Below are 25,383 nucleotides of genomic sequence, written 5' to 3' on the forward strand. Positions count from 1 at the left end.
AGGCAACACTGGTCTAATTAATAAAATTAATAAAAATTAGAAAATCCCCCTTATTTCCACAACTACACATCACAGTGAGTTTTACTGCATTAGAAACTTGTGTTTTTAAGTTGAAGTGTCTTAACATTGTTTTTGCAGTGGGCTGCTGGGATTCAAACCGGCGACTTTCCAGTAACAAGACCACTGCCAGCACTGCTACATCTGCTTTTTGAGATAAAATGTATTTGAAAGCAGAAGAGTGATTCATTACCTCCATCTAGTGACCTGAGACACAAACTGCATCCAGACCAGCTGGACTGAAACTGCAGGCTGAGACTCCTGAAGGTCGTTTTTTATTCTTCTCTCCTTTTTCTCCTATAGTCTTTCTTTTCTGTGGCTTTTGCCCTGAGACCCAGACTCTGTGAATCTATCTGAGTTCAGAGCCAAAACAAAACAAATTGATTGATAAATTCAACTCTGCATACTGCAGCCAGGCTGATCAATCAAACATCTGAAAAGGTGGTGAGAATACAGTCTGTGTTTGTTTCCTTTGTCTGAATGTGTAGGAAGTAACTTGGGAAAAGATTTTTTTCACTGATTGTCCAGTTCCACACTGTCGCCGTCTCTCTCTGTCTGCACTTATTTTTAGGAACCTTGTACGTACATATACCTTTTTAAAATTTTATTCTGCTGATCTTTTAATTCCTTTTAATCTTCATGTTTTTATACTTTGTCTTGTCCACAGGTCCAAATGTGTTCTTTTATGGATTCAGTGTTTTTATGTAAAATTTCAGCATACTTTACTGCAAGCATGAATTAATAAAAGTCAAAAGTCAAAAAGTCAAAAGTCGAGGTGAATCATTTTTTAAAACGCACGTCTACAAGCTGTGACACTTTACTGTATGTATACCGATGCATGTACAGTATATTGCTGCAAATTCACATTCCTGCTTCAGATTTCATATTTCTTTCTCATTGTTATATTCTGCATATATTAATGGTGCTTTCATACTGCATACGTTCTGACGCACTGATTTTTATATTTTATCACATTGTGCTTATATACACTTATATTTATGCATATATATGTATCAATTTATGTACAAAATATCCACAGTTTATACGGTATCATATTTATATTTACTTATATTTATCTATACAGCACTTAGTTCATATTTCAGTAAGCAGTTGAGACTGTTAGTAACATCTCCATATACATGCAGGTCATTCTCTTCCCATACTTCCCACTCTTACAGTCTACTTAATGTATTGAATTTGTCAGCAGCACATTTCATCATATTCTATTTTATTCCTTTAACGTTTCATGATTTTATCATTTCTAGCATTTTATTGCTTATTTCATATTCTATTTGTGTGCTTATATTCTATTTCTTGTTTCCCTGATGAATCCTATTACTGTTGCTCCTGCAAAGACTTATTTCCCCACAAGCATCAATAAAGTTTCATGTTATCTTATGGAAACCTGTTGCTGATGTTTTCATTCTGGGACCGTTTCATTGGTCCAATCCATAGTGGAAATTTCACTTTGTTGCACTTTTGTATTTGGTTCATTTAGGTTCTCACTGTCCGGTTAGGTGAACCAAGGCTTGTAAACAAAAGTCACATGACTCACTAGTAGCTTGTTTATTGGACAGAGTTTTAACTTGTCATCCTGCAGGTTAGAGATTCAAAACAAATCTGACTCCAGTTCCTGTAACTTTATCTAACATGATGGACTTGTCTGTCTCTTCTTCTGTGGTGTTCATACCAGTTAAGAACACGTGAAGAAACAGCTGAATATGAGCATCAGTCCAGACTTCATTTTGTTCTGCTAGGCTTTCCAAGCATGAGGAACTGCATCCGTCTCCTTCTACCCATAATCCCTTGCGTTTTGGGGTTGTTTCCTGTAGTTGGTTGGATTACGTTCTCACTCCTAACGAACCGCACCACAGTTCTCTCATTAGAGGACCGACTCATATTTTCAGGCGTCTCAGTGCCGTTATTTGGTGAAACCAGAGTTCAAAGGTCATTGTTCTCAGCTGGACAAACGAACCAAACGAAAGGAAGAAACTGTTCAGAGTTTGAATAAACTGCTCCAAACATGCTTGGCACCGTAAGAAACAGGCTGTAGCTAAAATTTCAACAAAAAAAAGCCGCTGTCCTTTCAATGTGGAGTTTGTATGTTTTACCCGTGTTCACCTGCTTTCCTCCACTTTCCAAACACATACCAGTCAGGTGGATTGGAGAATCTAAATCGCCCTTAGGTGTGAATATGTTTGTTTGTCTATCTGTGTTAGCCTTGTGAGGGACTGGCAGCCTGTCCCGGGTGTTTCCCTGCCTTCCACCCAATGCATGCTGGGATAGACTCCAGACCCCCGGGACACATTTTATCAGAAGGAAAGAAGGTCAAATGAGGCTACATAGGGTTTAAACTAAGAGGGAAAGTTTAGTAGACGACTACGTCTTCTGGGGTAAATGACAAAAATAAAGCATTATCTTGTACAAATGGACTGGCATATTTCTAATATTTACAGCTGTTTATGCATTATATATGTAATAATGTATTTACTGCCTGGTCTAAAACTGAGCTACACACTGGGAAAAAGATCCTGGGCAACATGAGAGCTAAAGCAAACTGAAAGGATTAAGTAGGTGGAGAAAATGAATGAATTTACGAACCAACGCCACCGACAGTCTGGATGTGTATTATCTGATATCTGCACCATTCTATTCTATTCTATTCCACCCAGCCTGCGTCTTCTCTTTTCCTCTCATGTACATTTACAGTAATTCTCCAGCAGCCACAACAGCAGTCACAACAGAGTGAAAAAAAGGTCAGAGGCCGACCTTAGTTGCCTCATTAATATGCAGCGCGCCCATATAATGCCCCTCTGTGGTTTGTATAATGGCACAGTGTTTGGGAGGCATGTGGACCTTGGCCTCCGCGTCTGCTGCGCTGGGAAAGTGACGGGATTACATGCTAATCCCATTATGCTGCCGGTGCCATGTGAGGGCCGATCGGAGGGATTAGAAAGCAAGGCTAGTGCCTCAGGACTGGATTAGTGGCAAACTGGGTAACTGTAACTACTAACACTGATACACACACTGCTGGCACAACACATGTACACACACACACACACGTTAGATGACTCTGTGACTGACCGCCAAGGAACAGCGTGGCTCTTACTCTCTGATTTGGAGGAATAACTGACATGGTATGTAGTTGTTGTTGTTGTTGTTGTTTTGTGTCTTTTGCTGTTTCTGTAGATCACGGGTTGGAGCAACTGTCTGTCTTCAAAGTGACAACGCAGCAAGCATGTGACAGATGGCGATGTGCAGGAGGAAAGTTCAATGTCAACCATGATGTTGAGCTCAAGATTTTCACAATTTGATATCATTGCACTGTAGAAAATCAGATGAAAACAGCTTTGGAAACTGTTTTGAACCTCTGGACGACTACGGACTTCGTCTCAACTTTCATTTTGGCGCTAATTTTTACAGTTTTTCAGCGTTGGTGCAGGAAGCTTTATGGACACGGAGCTTTCCTGAGAATAATTCATAGAACAGTGAACAGTGACACATTTTTGGGATGCTGTCCCATTGGTCAGCTTGTTAACTGAGGAGAACACACACAGCAAAATCATCCATGTGTCCCCGGTAGATCGTTCACTCTGCTGCTCCATGCTAACACTTTAGCATCCACTATGTTGAGTGATAGTAGGCGACTAGCATGATCCAATGTAAGAAGAATGTTAGTGGTTTGTATTGGCCTGTAGATTCATAAATTGTAAAAGTGAAATATCAATAACTCTTCTTCTTCTGTTCTTAAAAGTGTAACTTCCTCGATTCATTGAAACCTTGATTGGTGATTTGCTGTGGTAGAAGTCCGTCTGCAGAACTGTGCTGTAGAATAGTGAGGAGAACTAAAATCACTTTATTGAACACCAGCATGAGGGCAGAACAAATGGATTTTATTAACTGGATCAATAAAGTAGAGAATAAAGAGAATAAAGTAAGGACCGACGACCAAACGAACAGACAAATACCTTTTTTAACTGACTGATTGAATGAAAGAATATGAAGGAAGGGAGGATGGTAGTGAGGAAGCAAGGAAGGAAGGAAGGAAAGGATGAGTAAAGACCAGATGAACATATCAATACCTTGACATTCAGCATTTGTCACAAAGTGGGAAATGTCTCTATTGGGACTTCAGCCAACCCCCTAAAAAACGACTTGTTAGCAGTGTAAGCATTCCTCCTTTTCCTTGCCGCAGGCTAGTTTTGTTGAGAAATGCTAAAAATGCTCACAAGTCATTTTTAGGATTGCTGAATACCGAATCGAGAAACTTTTTTCCCATAACAGGAACAGGTAATTGTTTTTGGGGTCTTTTGTTCTCTGAAAAGCACTTTGCGGTGAATCTCTCGCTGAATAAAAATAGATTTGGCTCGACGAGTACCTGATGAAGAAAACGAATATCCTGACACCCTTTGTTCTCTTTTTTCACAGTGTGTATGGTGGATCCCGTAGCAATGCCGCCCTCCGCTGCCCAACACCCGTCTCCTGACCTCGTTTTTGGACGCCGGAGTACCAAAGGTCTGTTTTGGGGAGCGAGGGATGATCGACGAGAGAATGATTAACCGATTGGCAACAGGGACGTCTGTGTGTCTCTATCAGAAGTGTCAGCGTCAACGTGTGTGTACATGACAGGAGGTGAAGGTCTGGATGAGCTAGAGAGAGAGAGAGAGAAAGAGAGAGAGAGAGAAAGAGAGAGAGACAGAGGGATCACACACACACACACACACACAAAGACAGGAGAGCATCTGACCAAGACAGAGAAGAGAGCATCAGAGATAGAGAGAGCGACAGAGAGACAAAGCTAGAAGAGTGAGTGCATTCGGAGTGAGACAGCGTTTGTGTGACAGTGTCTGTATTAGATTAGTGATTCCAGTATTAGTAAGTGGATTTAGTGGAGTCACTTGCAACAGGCAGTGTAGTGAACTTTACTCAACAAGGGATCAGGAGCATTAGAAGCAGCAGTGTTGATTCACAGCAGCGAAGAGGGATTTTTTTTTGTTTTTTTTTGTGGACAATTCTTTTTCCAACCTTGGTCCAATGCCACAGTAGGAACAACAGCAGAACTGCAACTGTTGCAACAGCTACAACTATGTCTAGGTCCGGGGAAGCAGTCGGTGTAGCCGCACTTTGACACGGCGAGTAAGATATCTGGCAGGGAAGCAGGACGAGCTTTAACAGAAACAGCGGTGGTTCAGGCTCTGCTGAAGCTTCGTCCTCTGCCTCCTCCTCTGCTTCAGCTGCCATCAAAACCACAACTTCACCTCCAGCATCTGCCTCAGATACTCAGCTTCGACTTCTCGCTCATCCAAAACCTCAGTGACAATCACAGGTAATGCACAAGGCTGTGTGTGTGTGTGTGTGTGTGTGTGTGTGTGTTGTGTATGGCGCATAAATACTGTGTTCAGGTGCAAAGAAGGTAAAGGTAAAGAGGTATTTTGTAATTTGTATTTGGTTTGATTTGGGAGGTAGTTGTATTCGTTTGTTTTAGCTTACCTAGGTATCAGATGGGTGGAGTTTGCCACAACACAGTGAGTGCCAGAAACTTTTGACAATCACTGGAAAGTATAGAGGGCTTTAACACACCATCTGGCGGCCATATTGGAGGTCCTCAGCTCTTAGTCAACAGTGGCTGTGAACAGCTGGTTGTGTTTCTAAATGTACAACTTGTCCGGCTCAACAGACATGGTGTGTTTCTGTGCTGTTTTTGATTGGGAACTGATCATTTCATCACTGATCCATCTGATTGATTTTGTCTTTAGCTAATCTCAGCTTGTTAGCTAGCTAACCATAGCATCAGGTTAGCTAGCCATCACTGTCTTGTTAACACATCTGATTTGTGCACTAGCTAGCGTATCTAGTAGAAGCTGCCGTTATTAGCGGCTAGTAGTTGCATCTTAATATTAACATTGATTACTTGCTAAATTAGCGTGCTGGTGAGCTAGCTAGCTAACAAAATCAAAAACCAACTGTTTAAGTCAGCTGACTCCTCTCAAGCTACAACTCGGTGACAGATTCCTGTGTCACAGAAACCTAAATTTGGAAAGAAATCTACTGTATCAGTTTTACTTACTTAAAACATTACAAAACTGACCTACATCCAACAATCTTTTTCAGGTGTCTTTTTCTAGCCTGGTTGTTATATATTTAGGCATTATTTGCACACAGCCAGTTCTCTATTGGACCTCCATGATTGGTTGCTAGGAGATTTGAAACGCAACTGCAAAGCCTCTATTGAAAAGTCAGTGGATATCCTTCTTTGTGGTTGACAACTTACCCAACACTACCTGAATGGCACTGATGTGCCAAGCCCCGCCTATCTGGTATTCCAGATAAATGATTTGCGACTTGCATTTGCCCGATCTATCTCTACTGTGTCTTTGAATCTAACCCTGGATTTCCTCCATCCAGCAGCAGCGATGGCGTCCGCGGCTCTGGAGCTGATGGGCTTCTTCCTGGGCCTGCTGGGGATGCTGGGTACCCTGGTCGCCACGGTGCTGCCGTACTGGCGGATTTCGGCCCACATCGGCTCCAACATCATCACGGCCGTGGCCAACATGAAGGGCCTGTGGATGGAGTGCGTGTACCAGAGCACGGGCGCCTTCCAGTGCGAGACCTACAACTCCATGCTGGCGCTGCCCTCCGACCTGCAGGCCTCCCGCGCCCTCATGGTCATCTCCCTGGTGCTGTCCATCCTCGCCGTCGCCATGGCGGCCCTGGGGATGCAGTGCACCGTCTGCCTGGAGGGCTCCGGCTCAGCCAAGACCCGTGTGGCGGGCGCCGGCGGGGGCCTGTTCGTCGCCGCGGGCTTCCTGGCGCTCATCCCCGTCTCGTGGACCACACACGAGGTGGTCCAGACCTTCTACCAACCCAACGTCCACACCAGCATGAAGTTTGAGCTGGGGGAGTGTCTGTACATCGGGCTCACCGCCGCGCTCATCTCCATGCTGGGAGGGGCGATGCTGTGCGTGTCGTGCTGCGAGGAGCGGGACGGCGCCCACGGGTTGAGGAGGCACGGAGGAGGGTATCCGTACCCGTCAGGAGTAGCCGTCCCGAGTACCGGGATAGTCGGAGGGGTACGGACGGCCTCGCAGACCTATCGCAACCCCACCCACCAGCTGGGGGTGACCAACATGGGCAGCAGGGGGCCCACGCTGGTCCGCAGTGCCAGCAACAGCTCCCACTCCAGTGCGCATCGAGTCCAGGCCTCCAAGAAACCCCCTGCGGCAGGATATGATGTCACAGGCTACGTCTGAGGATGTAGCCCTCCTCCCGCGTCACCCACTTTGTCAATTCTGAAATACGACACGTTAAATCAAATTTATTTATGCAGCATGTTTAACAGAGAGAGAGTTTTGTCACCATGTGCTTCACAGAGCAACAACAGACAGAAATACAGGACATTAAAACAAGAGAGACAAACGTGTCAGAAGTGAATCTGGCTGACCTCAGTGTGTCTGATGGACTTTGTGGACATTTAGAGACAGTTTTTTTTTTTTTACTTCTTAAAAAGTTTGTTTCTTATGAGGAATAATTGCTCACATAAAAGTGGAAGTGTGGCTTTTCACTGGACAATTCAAAGTGAGGGGAATAAAACTGACACAAACACAATCGTCTCTCCCTGTCAGATCATTTCAACAGAGCCCATACACTTAAAAAAAAAAAAAAAAAAAGTTTCAATTTTCAACATAATGTGGAGAGCACATATTTGTGTTACCTTTCAACACAACAAATAGCAACTCATATGTTGTGTTGAAAAGTTAAATAAATATGTGTGATCTCAAGTTGGACGAAAATGACTGAAAATGATACAAAACCCTCTTCTGGTTCTACAACAGGTCGTTTCAGCCAAGCAATCTGATTGGTCAAGTTTTTATAATTCCCCTAAAGCATGACTTGCTCTGCTTCATTAGTTGATTTGCCAGCTGTTGTTTTAACCAGGAAGTTTCTGTATGTATGCAACTCTGCAGAAAACAATTGCAATAGCAATGTATGCAACGTTACCTCTCGCAAAAATTGCAATAGCAAACATGTACGCATTCATAATTTCTAAAAATGAGAAAAATGTTTAAGGTACAAGATGGTGTACGTAAAATTGAGCTCTTTCTGGGAAATGTACATCTATTTGTTCAGATTCCAGGACTGACTGAATGTGTGGAGCAAACCCAGCAAACATTTTGACGTTTAATAGAAATCAGTTCAAAACAATTTCCAAATCTGTTTTAATATGATTTTTTACCGTGCCATAATATCAGATTGTGAAAACGTTGTGTTTGTTTGGGTTGATGCTGAACTTGGCCGCCTCCTGCACGTTGCTATGCAACACACCACTTCACTCATCTGGGGGGGAAATTTGGCGGCGACAAGCGAACGGTCAAAACTCTTCCTGAGCCTCGAGAGACACGTGACACTTTCAGCACCCGCTTGATTTCCGAGCATCATTTCTTTGCCAGAGAGTTTGGTCTTTTTGTTTCGTTCTCACTGGCTTTGTTCGATTAGTTGTTGTACGTATTCATGATGCCTGATAAGGTTTTGCACCGTACCTCTGCTGATTATCAGGGATTTCATTCCAGCACATGAAATGACCCTTTGTGAACTGATTAACACTGAGCACCAAATTGTTTCAAGTTTCTTTTTTATTTGGAAATAAATGCAAACTTTATATATATGCCATTTGTTGGACACGTTTATCCAAAGCGTTTATTTATAGCACCTTGAATGCTCATATTTTTTAGCACCGAGTGTGTGCTGAGATCAACCCAGGCAGCGTCAGTGCCTCGCTCTGTGTCTTGAGCTACAAAGTGTGTGAAAATCTTTTGCCGTCAAAACATGTAATCCCTTTCAACTTTAAAGAAAATTACGTCTGCATTATATAAAATCATGTGTTGCTTAAACACCTGAATTCAAAGTACAAGCGTGACATACATGTGTGATGATATACTGTGAACCTGCACATTAAGGTCCATTTACAGATAATTTAGATAATTGTTTTTAAGGTATATTTTAGACTGCTGTTGTTACAGTGAGTGCAGAAGAAGAAAGATCGCAGCCCTGAACTGAAGACAAACAGAAGAGCGGCACAAACAAACCTGAACAAACAGACACCTACACTTTTGTCCGATCGATACGCAGTTTCAGGGTTACTGCTGGATCGTGAGACAGAAACCGGGACAGTGTACAGTGAGGTTTGAGCCCCACAGTTAAAGGTTACTTTTAATTCAGTAACAAAGCGATGAGTAAACTGTGCTGAATTCACACCAAGCATGATTGGAGTGTTTAACCCTTTAGTTCAGTTCGTTTGTCCAGGTGAGAACGATGCCATCTGAGCTCTGGTGGCACCAAATAACGGCACCGAGACGCCTGAAAATGTGAGTCTCAGTCCTCTAATGTGAAAACTGCGGTGCGTTAGGAGTGAGAACGTAATCCGACCAACTACAAGAAATGACCCTAAATTGCAAGGGATTATGGGTATAAGGAGATGGATGTTACTATCTGATAGCCAGCAGTTCCTCATGCTTGGAAAGCCGAGCATGCAGCAAGTCTGGACTGATGCTCATATTCAGCTATTTCTTCATGTGTTCTTAACTGGTATGAACACCACAGAAGAAGAGACAGACAAGTCCGTCATGTTGAGATAAAACACAGGAATTGGAGTGAGATTTGTTTTGACTCTCTCACCTGGCAGGATGACAGGTTGACAAAACTCTGTCCAATCAACGAGCTACTAGTGAGTCATGTGACTTTTGTTTACAAGCCCTGGTTCACTTGTAATTGGACAGTGTGATCCTAAACAAACCAAATACAAAAATGCGTAAGTAAAGTAAAGTTTTCCACTCTGGTGCAGACAGAAGACAAACTGGATCAGGATCAGACCTGCCACAGAACCCTGAAGCGTCACCTTGCACCCAAATCACCAGTTCATTTTCTCAGATTTTTTTCTAAATGCTCATTTAAGGATCTCCAAACTTTACATTTTGCTGAAAATAAACATTTCTCAAAATGTGGGATATGGGAGTCCAGTGGAATCGTTTGTAAGTTTCGTATGAAACAACTGAAACTGAACTGGTTCAACGAACTCCAGTTTGACCGAGAGAACAGCAGAGGCAACTGGACACACACACACACACACACACACACACACACACACATTTTGACTGTGGGAAAGATAAACACAATCTTAAAAACATAGCTGACCAGAAGAGCCACATGCTCATATTCTCTTTTCTCATGTACCAAACCTTGTACTTATTTTTTTAAAGTAATATATTTGAGGAGATCTAATAGAAAATATTTTTTTCTTAATTTTTTGATAGCATTTCATTTTTCGTAGCATAGTTAAGTTTCTCCACCTTTTTTAGTTGCAGAATAGTTTCCCCCCCTCTTGTAGCCTGACATGAATCTTTAATGTTTAGTACACATCATAACAAGTACTATCAAACTGATGTAAGTTATAAGGATAGGACCTTTTAAAGGAAAAGAGAGCATGAAAGAAGACTTTTTGTGAAAAAAGAACTTTTTATGATGATTCTGAACTGGAAGTCATGGTTTACTCATCTATTTTTGCCAAGACTGCTGTATCCATCCATCCATCCATCCATCCATCTATTGCAGAGGTGTTTACGGGTTATAATTGCTGCCTAATATTATCTTATTGAACACTCTAAAAAATGGCCCCATCCCATCAGCAACTATTGGGCCTTTGCTGATTTCAGTGATATCACTCTTTCTAAATAGATGGCTCCGGTTATATAATGAAGCTATAATTTAACTGGATGAGTCTGAGGAAGATGGACAGAATGTGTTGAATATTGTGACTGGATGGTTTTGTGTTGTAGTAAATCAGGATAAAACTTTAATAGTTCTTTTTAGGTAAAACAAAGTGAGTAGAAGTCTATTTACTTTTAATTTTAGCATATAACAGTTATGACAGATAAATACCGTGGCTTGACTTTACAGTAACCTATATTTCCAAGTTGGTTTCCAATAAATCTGTCAACTGGTTGTCATTAAAAGTTACACTTATAAATAACACTGTATAATAACTCTGTAATCTCACATGTAAGTACTTGGATATTAGTGCGTCCATAGAAGTGATTTTGTCTGACATGACAAGGTTTTAACAGGTTTTGCTCATGAGCTGCTGATCTACTGGGCTGCTGCCTTTATGAGCACAAAGTTTGACTTCACAATGAGGAAAAAAAACATTTTGAGACCGATCAGAGTGAGTAGAGGAGAGGGGGTTTTGATTTAGATGATGTGAGCTGTTAGCGGTCATGTGCTTTTGATTGTATTCTGCTTTTGTACATTATTGGATGCAACTTCTATGTTCGTTCCGCTGCTGCCTCTCTTGGCCTGGTCTCCCTTGAAAAGCAGATTCAGAAACATGACTGTACGGCTCCACCTAGTGTCCAAAAGAGGAGTAACACTGAACTGAAACTGAGGGGCGGCCAAAAGAAAGTACATTTCAAATTTACTGGAGTAAAACAACTTTACCAGACAGTGGAACTGAGCTCAAAATGTAGGTTGGCAAAATGTAGGATGATGGGGAGTCAGTGTGTATGCACAGATTGCAGATTGTCCCTTATTGAGCCAATATTCTTATACTGAGGCTGCACATAAAAAAGGAAATCAAAATATAAACAATACTCTCTTTTATTGTTTTCTTTTTACAACCAGAATACTCACTCACAATATTACAAGCTGTGTAAGTAGGAACTTGTTAATGTATCGCTCTGAGACACACACACACACACACACACACACGTATGCATTTTGTGTACGCAGTGGGGTCGAAGGTCGGGGTTCAGGGTCATGGATCAGTGTTTTGCATGTCGGCTGCTGCGTGGTTGAAAAGAGTTTGTCCTGCTTAGAAAGACCTGAACAGTCGTGTGCTGCTGCCTGATCAGTTTGCAGTGACTGTATCAGCTTTGTTAGTCATTTAGCTCAAAACAGATGACTGGTCACTGCAGCTAAAGAAACCTCATGGAAGACGGAGGTTTGAGTCCTTTGTTGTTGCTGCAGAATCAAACCAAGTTCAGAGCAGACGCATCAAAACGTAACACTAGAAGCTTTTTTGGGCCTTTGAAAATGATTGAAAACGGCTGCGTCCGATGCCTCCGCTGCCCCCCTGAGATCCTTGTTGTTGTTTTTTATTTAGCCTCACTGTGGTGTTTCTGCACTGCTCTTCCCACAGATCACCTGTCAATCAAACAGTGTGGGCGGAGCTTGGATTTTCTGTTGATGCAGTTTGAGTTTCTCTTTTCTTTGTCTGTTCAGCCATGGTGGCTGTCGCTGCTCATGCTAACTACCCAGTTCTTCTTCTTCTGTTGATTTCAAACAAACCGGAAATGTAAAACGCATCACTTCCTGTGTGGCAGAGGATTTTTCCCAGGAAAGAGCTACCAGACACCGGCTGTTTCGAACAGACAGAGGAAAAGCTTTATGAACTGGATATAGGATGGATCACTGTTGAGTTAGATCAGTCGGCGACAGAGAGAAGCTAAACGGACGATTTATTTATATGAAAACACAAATCTCCTCATGAGGCTGCAGCGTCTGTGCTTTGGTCGAGGAGAAATGTTTTACTTTCTTTTTGTTTCTTCTCATCCTGCTGCTCCTCCTGCTTCTCCTCTTCGCTCCTTCGCTCACGGCCAAACTCCACCACCAGAGGTTTCCCTAGCAACCGGTAACCGTGGACCAACTGCAAGGCTTTCTGGGCCGTTTCTGTGTCTGCCAAACGGAAAACAAAAACACCTTGTAATGGTATAATGGAAAGAATATAGTTTAATTTATTTGCACATAAAAATTTTAATATTTCTTAAGTTTTTACACATGTAAAAATTATAAATAAATATATATACATACATTATATATATACTGTATATGTAAAATTTTAATCTGAATTATCAATGTGTACTGTAAGATCCCCAAATATTTGATCTTTGAGACATAGATTCATCTTACTCATTTTGAAGTGAAATGACACAATAACTATGACGTTAAAAAGCAGACTGCAAAGGAGGAGGGCGGGAGTATTCACACATAAATGGCACTACTGTCCGCTGTGGGCCACCGTAGGTCAGTCATGGGAGACTATGACCAGGAGATTCTTTCTAGTGCATTCTGGCAAGGGTGTAGCGGACACGGGGTACGTGGGGGACACGTCCCACGCAGTTCCCGTATCTGTCCCCTCTGTCCCCTGCACTTTATTCCAAAATTCAGTGCTAATTTTGTGACAACACGGTGGCGGTAGGCACATTCCCACGGCGCTCTCTCTCTCTCTCTCTCTCTCTCTCTCTAAGGGAAACAATAATACTTGTATGATAGCGGTTTGCACTTGTATTTGTCAATTTCATTCCTCCTTTCCCCCTCTGTTTTCTTTACAAATCGCACTCTGCTGCCGTTTCTAATATCATTGAGTCATTTCCAATAATAAGTGCGCTTACAGTATTTCTATAATAACTCAGTCCTATAGTCCTATAACTGCTTTAGGCCCGGATCTACTAAAGGTTTGCGCCACCGCAAATCGCATTGCGGGTGCTAAAACCTTGTTTTCTGATCTACTAAGACGGGCGTTTTTTGCGGTGTGGTCTAATTGCATATGCATTTGTGGGTGTACCAAGGCTGAGGCGCAAAATAAAGGGAGGGATTTATGGAAATTGGTAGTGGACGTGATTTATCAAGAGGCGGTGCCCGTTAACACCTGCTGATTGCGCATGGCAAAGCATGTCTTATCATTTTGCGCATAGGATAGCTCTGCTGGAACTGTCTCTGGAACCGGTCTAAGATCAAAGTGACAGTCACCTACACAGCATAACATGCAGTCATTAGATCGCAGGGTTTAAACGACTTAAAAATGTACAATTTAAGCCTCATTGGCAGAGTAGCAGAATATGCACTCAATATTCAGACTATTACCTAAATATAAAAAAAAGAAAAGTTGCTCTCTGGAGCACTTTCTCTTTGCTGACACTAAGGAGAGGCGCAGAAACACGTTTGGGTGCTTCACTTAGGCTAGATCATGGCCATGAATATTATGCTCAACAAATAAGACGGGCTGTAGACTTTAGTTTGTGTATATACCATGTTATGATGAATAGGCCTATAATACTGTGAGTTATTTGAAATCTGTTGATTTATGTTTGTGAAAATCGAATGGGAGAGGATCTTTCAATAAATAATTCAATAAAAATCGTCTTACTCCTGAACAATCTGTCCTCCTCACTTCTGAAATTATGGCTACGCCCCTGCATTCTGGGATACATAATGGAGCGTTTTTTGATCAGAAAACAACCGAGTATGCGGACTGAAGCAGTAGAAAATGTGGCGTCCCACAAACCACTGGGTCAACAAAAAATAAAACAGACAAAATCAGCCAAAAAAATTGGAAAATGGCTCCATCCTCTTCTGTAAGGTCTACCACCAGTTTCTAGCAGTGGGAAAAAAGTGTGGGATGTGATATATTATAGTTTAAAATAAGACAAATCTTAGTGGTACAAATGGAGTGTATTATTCCATAGTTCAGTAAAATTGCCCCCAAAATGGACCAAACTGCTGTGAAAGTCTTCTGGCTCTCACCTGACAGCGTGACGAAGGCCTGACCCTTCAGCCTCCCGGTCAGCAGGCGGTAGAGGATCGGCGGACCGGCCTCCGGCTCGAACCTGGAGAACAGCGCCACCAGCTGGGCCGCTGACGCCTGTGCGCTCAGGTTCTTCACACACAGCACCTACGGAGAGTCGCAGGGACCAGAAAACACAGACTGTCACATGGAGCGGGTTACGTGTTCAATACAAGCGGAAGATGGTGGGACAGGAGTTTAAATCTGTGTCTAATGTCATGAGAGTGTGGTGTCCTGTTTGCACAATCAAAACTATCTTATATTTTAGGTTCTTTAAAGTAGCCGCCCTTTGCCTTGATGGAAAGGCAAAGGCTTTGGAAAGAAATTCATACATAGGATCAACTTCACTATTTATATTTGTCTAAGAAACACATTTCAAGCATTTAAGCAGAAGCCTTTAGATCAAAATGGCTTTAAGAGAATGAGACACATAGAACATTCAGTCAGGTGGGTCCAGACTGTTAAATTACTTTGCTGCTGTTGGTTCTTCATACCTTGGAAGGTTTTCCTGGTTGGTACTTGCAGAACCTCGGGATACTCCGGATGCCTTCCTCAGATTCCCGATTCTTTAGGATTTCCTCGTCGGGAATGTTCTCTATCTCCCCTCTGATGGTCAGCGGTCCGCCTGACCCCGCCTTCGCCGCTCCACACAGGCTGCCGATCGGCTGGCTCATATTTATCCTTTTAGGAGCAGCCAGTCGGTGTTGCTCCGGTTTGTCCCGGGTGTGTGGCTGGCCTGAGGTGTCCAAACTGGACTCCGATTGGCCAGATGATCTATTCTTTTCTCCCAGCAGGTCACTAGGGTCGTCTGATTGGTCGTTGTCTTTTTGTGAGCCCTGTGATCGGTTAGTGTCTTTCTGTGAGCTCTGTGATTGGTGAGAAACACGTCCGGGTCTAGACAGTGTTGATGTTACAGTTTGTCCCTGTGAGTCCTGTGGTGAAGCTCGTCTCCCCTCGCCCAGAACGTCTCTATACAGAGAGTCCATTGGATCAGAGGACGACGCCCCCTGCTGGCCCTCCTGCTTATCTTCATCTGTGAATGGGAAATGCAATAAGCAACGCAAATGACGTCTCCTGACATGTACGTAAACGGATATGACACTGACTGAAGACATTTCACTATTTCTTACATCCAGGCCGTAAGCTAGCTCACTTCCCTGCTTAATTCAAGCAGTCATTGTAGTTGTTTCTCTGATTGCTAGCTAATTTTATAACTATCTTAAGTCCTCACTTATGTGTTGCAGTAATGCTAGTTTGACACATATGCCACAAGCGTGATGTAAATTCAAAATTGCTGCTGTGGGAATGCGGTCAGCAGCACAGGACGGGACCCTACAGGTTCAGAGGGGACGCCGCCCGCACCGTAACTCTCCTGACCTTGATGGTAAAGCGAGGTGAGGAAACCCAGGCGGTCGTTGCCCTGGAACAGCGCCCGCTCGATCTCGATCTCCCGACGGGACAGAGGCCGGCTGGCGGCGAAGCGCTGCGGGCGGGACAGGAGCTCTGCCCTGGCCGCCATCTTGTCTCTGATCACCTGCAGGCGCTGCTGCTTCGCCCCGGGAGCCGCGCAAACGCCATGGGACTGGGATGGACACAGAATTGGGGGGTTGGAAATCGGGGTTTGTCAGATGAGGTTTGTATGACTTTCCCCAACTACTGATTAGGAGAACCTAGCTCTGTGTATAGGAGCTTCCACACTACCAAAAATAACTTCAGTATTACTGTTTTGAATTAAATATTATTATTGTAATTGTTAAGCTATGAACTTGACTTGCACAAATAGTAATACATTCAAGTGTTGCACTCATCTGTTGTTTCCAAATATTGAGCATGAAAATTAGAAAACAAATTTCCCCCCAAATGGGAGATAATTTGTAAAGAAACCCTTCACATACAAATTACTCCGTCACACTTTGTATGTATACTGCGTACATCAGTGTTTCCCCAATAGGTGATTAACAATTGATTGAATTTGAATGGAGCCTTTCAGGGTCTCATGGTCTAAATATTTTTCTGAGGTCTTACAAGCAGTATCCGACAGCAGTAGTTTACTTTCACTAATATAATTCAGTAGAAAAAAGTAATTTAGTCACATGGCGGCTGATATAAGATGCAACACTTGCAGTCATACCTTATTATTATACCTACGGGCAATTTAGAGTCTCCAATCCACCTGCATGTCATTGGGAGAAGGAAACCAGAGGAAACCCACACAGACAGGGCTGGCAATCAAAGCCGGGTCCTCGCTTCCCTGATACACCAGGAGGTTTTACCTTCTCTGTGGTCTGTGGTTCGTCTCTGCTCTGCCACAGCCGGATCTCGGTGTCGGTAAGGCCCAGCTCCCGCAGGCTGGCCAGCTCCTTCTCCCCGTCCTGCAGGGCCTGGAACTGGGACAGACTCCTCACTCCGGCTGCCTGCTCCCCAAACGGCCTGTACAGCGCCGCTGGGGCGAAACACTGCCGCTTGGCCACACATCTGTTAGGGAGAATTTAAGCTACTTTAAGACCTTGACTTGCACAAATAGTGATATATTTACATGTTGCACTCATCAGGTGTTTTCAAATACTAAGCCATGGACAACAGCTTTTTCCCCCCAGATGCAAATGAAACTCTTCACATAAAAATTAGTTAGTCAGACTGTGTTTACATGTAAACCATGTGGATCAGGCAGGGTGACACCACAGTTCTGCCTAAAGGAGCTGCCACCATAACAAAGACTTTCAGTAGTTGTTTTTTGAATGGAGACTTTCAGAGTCACGTGGTCTACATGTTGTTTCTGAGGTCTTACAGGCATGCCAAGAAAATTTACTAGGGAAAACACCGGTGAGCAAGTCTGTCTCGCCCCGAGGGTCTTGTAGCAAAACAGTGAGTCAAACTCTACAGGCTGCTGTGTGGGACGCTGTGAAGACAATCTGACATTACGTTGCATTTGGTGGACGCTTTTATCCAAAGCACCTCCCAGTACCATCAGTCCAGGATATGTTGTAGCATGTGGGAAGGGAACCCCAAACCCTGTAAGTGTTAGTGCCTTGCTGTGGATGCTAAACCCTCTCTGTTAACAAATAAACAAACTGTCATTCACATAGATGATAGATCTATGTTTTAAGCCAGAACAGACTATACATAAACTATACTATACTACACTACACATTACAATGCTATACTATGTTTCACCATACCATACTAGGCTGGGAAATCAACTGAATGCTGGTAAATTTGTACATCCTACCAGCCACTTTTGAGATCTTATTCTATTCTAAAAGTCTAATTGGATGGAAACAGAGAAAATATTTGGTGAATGTTGGAATGTACGCTGACCGGTGGACAAAAAGGTTTACCAAGATTACTTTCCTTTCACTGGCTTTTTTTTTTTTTAAACGGTAAAACAACATTTTAAGAACATTTCACAGGATTAAAAACGAAAGTCTCACACAGAAAGTAACCTACCTAGTTATTTGTGATCACAAGTGCATTTTAGGGCTGAAAGATATTGACAAAAAAATCTAATTTTGATTATTTGACAGAATATTTTAGTTTAAACTGTGATTCATATCATCACAAGTGATCACAAAGTGATTCTGTAAAAAAAAAAAAATGTCAGTGTGCAGGATTTACTGAGTTTGAGTATGATGAAAGGTTTTCACCAATATTGTCATGGACCAAAGATTACTAAAACACCTTGTTTGGAAATCCATTTTGGATGCTCCTCTCTCTTAAGCAATGAATTGCAGCCTCTGCGATTTGGAAATTGCAGAAGTTCAAATTGCATTTCCCCCACAATAACGTCCTTGTGCAGCGGCAAAACAACAACACACACCGAGGACACAATGAGGACACACCGCCGGGGCAAACATAATTTTTCTGGGATACAAATTGTGGCACAACAGCCGCTCACCGGTCGATGTCGACGTCGGTGTGGAGCTGCTGCAGGAGGAGGCTGTGCAGCTGCCTCTGGCCCTCCGTCTCCTGCTCCTCCAACAGAGGGCCTTCATCACAGGCATGGCGGCTTACTCTGACACACACATGGCAGAAAGACAACCAGAGTTACAATTCAGACACACAACAGAAAGATAACTAGAGTTACAATTCAGACACACAACAGAGTTATAGAATTATAAATAAGACATTCAGCTGATGCTTTCATTCAGAATTTAAACTGGTACAACACTAGAAAATTATCATTAACATATGCTGCTGGTGAATGGCTTCATAGAGATGTCTAGCATACAGTATATGCCATTTAGTTCACGCTGTTATCTCAAGTGCTTTACAGTACCAGGTGTGTATAAACCTTCAGCATGTGTGAGCCCCAGAGGGAATCAAACCCATAATAACCTGCTGGTGTTAGTGCAGCTCTCTATAAGCAGCCTGGTGTAGGATAAGATGACAACTAGGCTATACAATGCAAATTCCTCTAAAAAGGAGAGAGGATTTTTGTAGAAATGTCAACTAAAGTTGTGAAGTTAAATGCACAACTTTTGGCTGAGGTGAAACGATTGTAAGAGAAAAAAAGCATTCCTCTGTCAACTATTTTACTATGACTTTGGGTTTTCTTTTTCTGTAACAGCTCAAAATAGGATAAAAGCTGGCCAGTGGAAATAAACTTCCACGTAAACTTCTAAAGTTAAATGCCCATTTGTTATATCGATAGGCCATGTCAACCATTATCAACACTTTAAATACTATACAATCTTAATTAACGTTAGCTTTTGAGAAAGAGGAGACACATAACCTTCACATTTTCTCTTCGTCTCATTGGTATTCTCTAGAATTTTCTGCATTTAAGCTAGTTAACTTAGCTTAGCTAATAACTTTCTTATTATTATTATTATTAACTTAGATGTAGAAATGATTTATAAGACGAGACTTCAGAGCGCAAGCCGAATGAAGAGTGTAAGAGGTGATGTATAACGTCTATCAAATTTATATAAATATACTGGAAATCGAAAAATCAAAACTATTTCGCTAATTTTATCTACTTAGCTAGCAGGTTACGATAACGGTTGTTTCAGTGGCTAACGTTGGCTGAATCTCCATGACAACAGCAGTTCGTGACTGAGACGAAATGACCGACAAAAGACGATAGAAACACTTCAATTTATCAATTGAAGATCTATTTATGGTCACGCTGATGTAAAAGTCCCATCGTAAAACGTCGGTGTTTTGTCAAAATCCAGTAAATAATCAAAATGTGACACTGAAAGTTGTTGTTTACCGTCGCATGCTTCCTTCCTTCCGCGTTGCCCCTCTCTTGTTCCGGCTTGTGGAATCATGGGAAATGTAGTAAAATAACGGCAGGTCACAGTCGAAGAAAATCATTTACTCGAGACAAGAGTTGGGGCATTTGGGTTAAAAAATATTGTGTTATGCATTATGTGTTATGCATTTATTGCCGAGATGATAAATGTTGGAATCAGAAACCCAAATATATAATATCTATATAATATCTATAATAACCCAATATATAATAATAGGTTGCTCTATGCTACGGTTGCTATGGCTTTGGCTTTTCTTTTTCTGGGACAGCTCAAAATCTAAACAGGGAGATGGTGCATACACTGTCACTGAGGTACAGAGCCATGTATTTATTTGTTGGGGAAATATCCCTTTAAGAAAAGAACATACATGTGCCACACCCTTCTTCATGAGAAAGGGTGTGGTTAACAAGCTCTCCGTCACATCCCATTTAGTAGGCTGCCTTGTGCCTCTCTCTCTGAGCTATGTGTCATATTTATAAAATGCTATACTGCAAAGCCTTACATTGGACACCCCCCCCCCCCCCCCCCCCCTCCCAACTGAAGTGTCCTCAATTAGCCTGTTGGCTGACGTCAGTAAGGTGACATGGGTGCCTTTATTCACTATTACACAGTAAAACCGCTGCAGCATGGCATGGGGGTTGGAGGGAGGGGGGGTACAGGGATGCAATGAGAGCGTGCAATTCACATGCAACGCAATTCCCATGCAGTTCTACACGGTTCTGGATCGGGACAGCGCCGGTGTTTGGGCTGCAGCTCCGCCGCTCCGCCGGGTCTCCGGCTCCGGCTCTGCAGGGCTGCAGGGCTGCAGAGCGGCTGACTGACAGAGAGATGAGGGGTGGGGACGCAGGGTGGGGTCACAAGCAGGGAGAGGCGGAGGAGGAAAAGGGAGAGAGAGAGAGCCCAGCCCTTGAATACACGGCAACAACACGCCGAGACTGAGAGAGAGAGACTGTGTGTGTGTGTTTTTTGGGGGGGAGAAAGGAAAGCAAAGCAAAGAGAGGCTTCGACGCTGCGGATATGAACTGAAAAGAAACCTGGAAGAGGCAGCGAGCGTATTCTCTCCCCGAAATTGACTGTAAAGGTGGAAAGCTGACCCCCTCCCTCTCTTAAAAAAAAAAAAGAGCACAGTTCTTGTTCAGATATAGCTACACCCAAAGCCCCGACCGACCCCCTCCTGCTGCTCCACCCCTCCGCCGCTGCACCGCTTTGGCAACCGAGATGCACACGGAGACCCGTAACAAGAAAGTAAGTCCGTATTGCACATTATTGAGTTTGCCCAGGTCAGTGGAAACTACTGTCTGGATGGTCTGCCTGCACAAGTGGAGTTGACATTGTCGGCTCAACATGTGCCAGCTTAGAAAAGAAATAAAAGGCAAATGTGAATGTCAGGAGAATGATAACAAGCAGGCAACCTTAACAATTTTGCAATTAGTGTTAGGAGTTTTGTAACAGCGACCTGGACTATTGCATTGCCCTGGCTTGTCTCTGTGAAGAATATCAGGCTTATAGCGCTGTCATTCTCATATGGTTAACACAGAAACCTCTCTCTCTCTCGCTCTCTGTCTCGCTCTCTCTGTGTGTATGCAAGCTTAGTTGGGGTTCAGGGTTTTTTTTTTTTTTTTTTTTTTTTAAATGCACTGTGATCTCTGAGAGGCAGGAAGGAAGCGGAAAGGCAGAAACTGCAGCTTGTAGGACACCATCTTAGCTTTTAAAGGGCCAGCAGCCCCTTCTGAAACACACACACACACACACACACACGCACGCACACACACATCCCTGGGAAGCAGCCAGGTGCACTGCCTCCAGCAACACTGTATATGGGCCCTAGCTACGTCTTGTGCCTTTAATTGCGTCTTGCTACAACAGAGCACCTTTTATGTGTCAATTACAGGAGGCTGGCAAGACGGGCAGCGGCGGTGCCAGCAGCGGCAAAACGGCTCAAAGTGCAAGAATTTAAATAAAAAAAACGCCTCTTAAGCCGCTCCTCTGTGGCCTGCGGTCCTCTGCCTCTCATCTGGTTGCAGAGGTCAGGGGTTCGATTCAACACGTGACTTGATGCCGCTAATGGTGCATTCAAGTTCACCTCGGATACGGTTATTTCGGACGCGTTCATGTGCGTTTTGGAAATAAAAACAGCTGCGTGCCCGAGTACATTTGGCAGGTACATTCAACGTCATATTCTGGTAGATGAGTCACATTCAGCGTAATATGAATAGCACTTCACCGTCAATAGGCAGAGCGATGTTGTTGGCGGCCATGTTGGATAAGGCAGTTGCATCACAACTTGGCCAATTCGTGGACCCGCTCGAATTGTGATTTCCCTGACTTGGGTGCCTGACTTTGAGGGGTGTTCAAATGGTATTTCCAGGTGGGAGAGTCCTGTATCCGATAATCCCGACAGCACATGAATGCACAATAACACGGCCAGGGTTAGGGGTTCAATTCCCTGTGCAGCTCAGTGGGTAGAGCAAGGCACTAACACTGTCAGGGTCAGGGGTTTGGTTTGGTCTGGGACCACACATGCTAAAAATATATGCACACATGGCACTGTAAGGCACTTTGGTGTACAAGTGCCCACCAAATGCACCATATGCTGTGTTAATAATAATAGCTTTATTTAGCACTGTTGTAAAATTTCTGTTATGCCCCCCCCCCCCCCAATTATAACAGAGCATAGTCACCTGTTCTTTCTGGGTGTGGGAGGATTTTGACCATTTGTCTTTGATACATAGAGATTTCACCATAGTTTCAGTTTTATCTGGTTCGATGCATTATAATGGTTCTGAAATGTTTTGTCATGCAGTTGGTGTTTCTGTTGGCTTGTTGGCTCATGCTAACATTGGCAAATAGACAGATTGGAGTTAAATTACAGAAACAGAAGTCAGAAGTAATCTCATTGGTTGACTTAAACCTCAAAGAACCGTTTTTCTTAGTGCAGGTTAGCTAACTGACAAACTGAATGACAAACAAGGAACCGGTAAATAAATATAAATGTCAATGACTTATTTTTGTCATTCCTTCATGACCATGACATTCAGCTAGCTAACTAGCTTACCTAGATAGCTATAGGCTAGTATGGCTAGTTTGTATTTTTCAGTTAGCAGCAGAGCGCTAGGCTTCATAATATTAGCTTCCTCCTCTCTTACCTCGTCTTTTTCACTGAGCTTCAGACTAATGTTACTTAGCCAGAAAATGGTTGTACTTTGGCTCCGCCCACTGAGGTTTTAAGAGCAAATCAACACTAAATCACTTAAGACAGAAGGTTGTTGTTGCACTGCTCTGTGTGGGGTGAAAATGTAAAGCATGTTGCACTTCTGCTCACTTCTGCTCACTTCTGCTCACTCGCAGCAGCAAAACGCCTGCGTTGACATCTCTGATTGGGTTTTGACCAGATGTGCAACATGCTTGAAAGTTTCAATCCATAGAGAGCAGTGCAACAACAGTTTTCTGTCTTATGTGATTTAGTGTTGATTTGTTCTTTAACTCAACCAGTGAGATCGTTTCTGCCTCAGAGAAATGTTTGTATAACTAAAACTCTGATAGCATCTCTGTAGTGAGTTAGCTGTACCCCACCAGAGCCCCGTGGGTGTCTACTGTACAGACTGTATTACAAATGAAGGGTCAAAATACTTTGGGAACCGGGGGGAACATGTGACTTCTCTGCTCAATAAAGGGCTTTTAACTGAAACTGGAGCGCCTCTGGATCCGTCTTTGGCCTTGTGACTCAAGAAGACCCCTTTTTTTCAATATGGCACTTAACTAATCCCGCCATTTTAACAGTAGAAGCTACAGTAAATAGTCCAGCCCTCTGTAAACCTAGTGAGGTGGTGTCAAGATTTATATTCAGCCTAAATGAATCCATAAGATAAAAAAAAAAAAAACCTTTATCTTCTGGGTCAGTCCATCGTAACCCAGGCTCTTCCTTATCTGTATGGGACAGTTGCTTTTTTTTCTTTTCATGATTTTTTGGGGGAATTTTTACCTTTTTTATGAGATAGTTCAAAGTTGTGAGAGACAGGAAAGAGAGACAGAGAGAGAGAGAGAGAGAGAGGGGGATGAGATGCGACAAAGGTCCTGGGCCGGATTCAATCCCAGGATTCTGTGTTTTAGATGGTACGCACCTCAGACGCTCCCTGATGTATGGGACGGTTGTACTGGAAGTCCAGATGAGGAGTTTTCATTGTTTTCTTCTTGTTGTCGCAGTGGAGGAGCTGCTCCTGAGTGAAAGCACGGAAACACTAACCAAGCTCTTGTTTTTGCTGTTTTTTTTTTTACCTCTACCTTTGACCCAAATAATGGTTTTTGATGCTGTGAGAATGAAAATCAATTTCCTCTCGTCATGGTTTAGGCTCTATGTTATTAGAGGTGTAGTTAAGTGATAATAGTGCAGTGATTGTGCATCGCAGGGGCTAACTATGGCTCAAAGGCTGCACAACTGAACATACTCCCTAGTGTGTGTGTGTGTGTGTGTGTGTGTGTGTGTGTCCTGGATCAGCTGGGCTGGAGATGTGTGAGCAGGGTTAGTGGTACATTCCTGGGCAGGGCATAAGCAGCAGAGGGCCCTTGGATACAAAGTCTGTCTGTCTTTGTGACTCTGTGTGTGTGTGTAATGTGTGTGTGTGTGTGTGTGTGTGTTTTGGTGAGAGGGAGACAGCAGAGAGAGAGCTGATAGCAGGGTGTGCCACACAGTAGCAATGATTAACCAGACCGAACAAACTTTGATCAAACTGGTTAGGTAGTGGATCCATCTCCTGTGTGATTGTGTGTGTGTCCTCACAGTCACCCCCCCTCTCCACACACACACACACACACACACACACACACACACACCCTATGAAGTTGTCAGGGTGACACGGATGGGTGGAGGAGCCAAAACCAGCGTTTAGCCACGGCCTTCACATTTGTGTTCATGGTCAAAGTTCTGCACTATCACGGCTAAAATGCTAATCCTGGTTATTTCACTAGTTATTCTGATCACGACTATCAGCCATGAGTATTAGTGTTGGTGAAATGCGAAGCAGAATTAATTTACAGTACGTTTTTGCGCCATATATTAACATCTGGACTATTTTCAACTGTGGCTTTCTAAATGAAATGAAATATAATTAAATGTTTCAATTTCGCTGAGTTCTGTGATTATTAAGTGTAGAATTGTGTTATACAGTTAAATTATTGCAGCCCTGGTGTCAAGTGAGATAATTTTAATTTAAAAATTAGACAGTTACATCTTAATATGTCACTATGTTGTCACCTTTACATTAATGCCTTCATTTGGTTTGGGCAGGTGTCATTTTGCAAAGTGTGGCATCATATGGGAAAGCTGTGTGAACATCCTGACAGTTCAAAGCATCGATGTAGATTTTCACATCTACGAAATTGTTCTATATCAAGCGCCATGATTGAAGTTGTCTGCTTTTGTTTGCTGCGGATCATTATTCTCGGCTCTTTCTCACACAA

General features: G+C 43.0%; 3 protein-coding genes across 5 annotated transcripts in view; 2 read left to right on the forward strand and 1 right to left on the reverse strand.

The window, feature by feature from the left end:
* rbm41 (RNA binding motif protein 41) overlaps positions 1-19,902 on the reverse strand; it is a 111,343-nt gene extending 91,441 nt beyond the window's left edge. Inside the window, exons 1-7 of one of the 2 annotated variants that reach the window (XM_071914080.2) lie at positions 19,884-19,902; positions 18,564-18,680; positions 16,942-17,143; positions 16,046-16,250; positions 15,163-15,701; positions 14,629-14,776; positions 12,582-12,780 (exon numbers count right to left, since the gene is read on the reverse strand). In XM_071914080.2, the coding sequence (XP_071770181.2) occupies positions 12,590-12,780; positions 14,629-14,776; positions 15,163-15,701; positions 16,046-16,250; positions 16,942-17,143; positions 18,564-18,680; positions 19,884-19,891 (1,410 nt within the window). In that variant the 5' untranslated portion in view covers positions 19,892-19,902 and the 3' untranslated portion in view covers positions 12,582-12,589. Of the gene's footprint in view, positions 1-11,685; positions 12,781-14,628; positions 14,777-15,162; positions 15,702-16,045; positions 16,251-16,941; positions 17,144-18,563; positions 18,681-19,883 lie in introns of those variants that run through there. The other variant, XM_078286698.1, reaches the window with a different exon arrangement.
* cldn2 (claudin 2) lies at positions 6,471-7,307 on the forward strand. The gene has a single exon (XM_071914076.2). It carries the CDS (start codon positions 6,471-6,473, stop codon positions 7,305-7,307), a length of 837 nt encoding a protein of 278 aa, XP_071770177.2.
* Positions 19,903-20,843: 941 nt separating the features above from the next.
* klf8 (Kruppel like factor 8) overlaps positions 20,844-25,383 on the forward strand; it is a 58,037-nt gene continuing 53,497 nt past the window's right edge. For both annotated transcript variants that reach the window (XM_071914081.2, XM_071914083.2), the window contains exon 1: positions 20,844-21,171. In XM_071914081.2, the coding sequence (XP_071770182.2) occupies positions 21,145-21,171 (27 nt within the window). In that variant the 5' untranslated portion in view covers positions 20,844-21,144. The remainder of the gene's footprint in view (positions 21,172-25,383) is intronic.

This window comes from Centroberyx gerrardi, chromosome 11 (assembly GCF_048128805.1).
Source record: "Centroberyx gerrardi isolate f3 chromosome 11, fCenGer3.hap1.cur.20231027, whole genome shotgun sequence".
NCBI lineage: Eukaryota > Metazoa > Chordata > Actinopteri > Beryciformes > Berycidae > Centroberyx > Centroberyx gerrardi.

What these genes read in the sequence shown, in the direction of transcription:
- cldn2 (XM_071914076.2), top strand. Translation starts at nt 6,471, where the DNA reads ATGGCGTCCGCGGCTCTGGAGCTGATGGGCTTCTTCCTGGGCCTGCTG.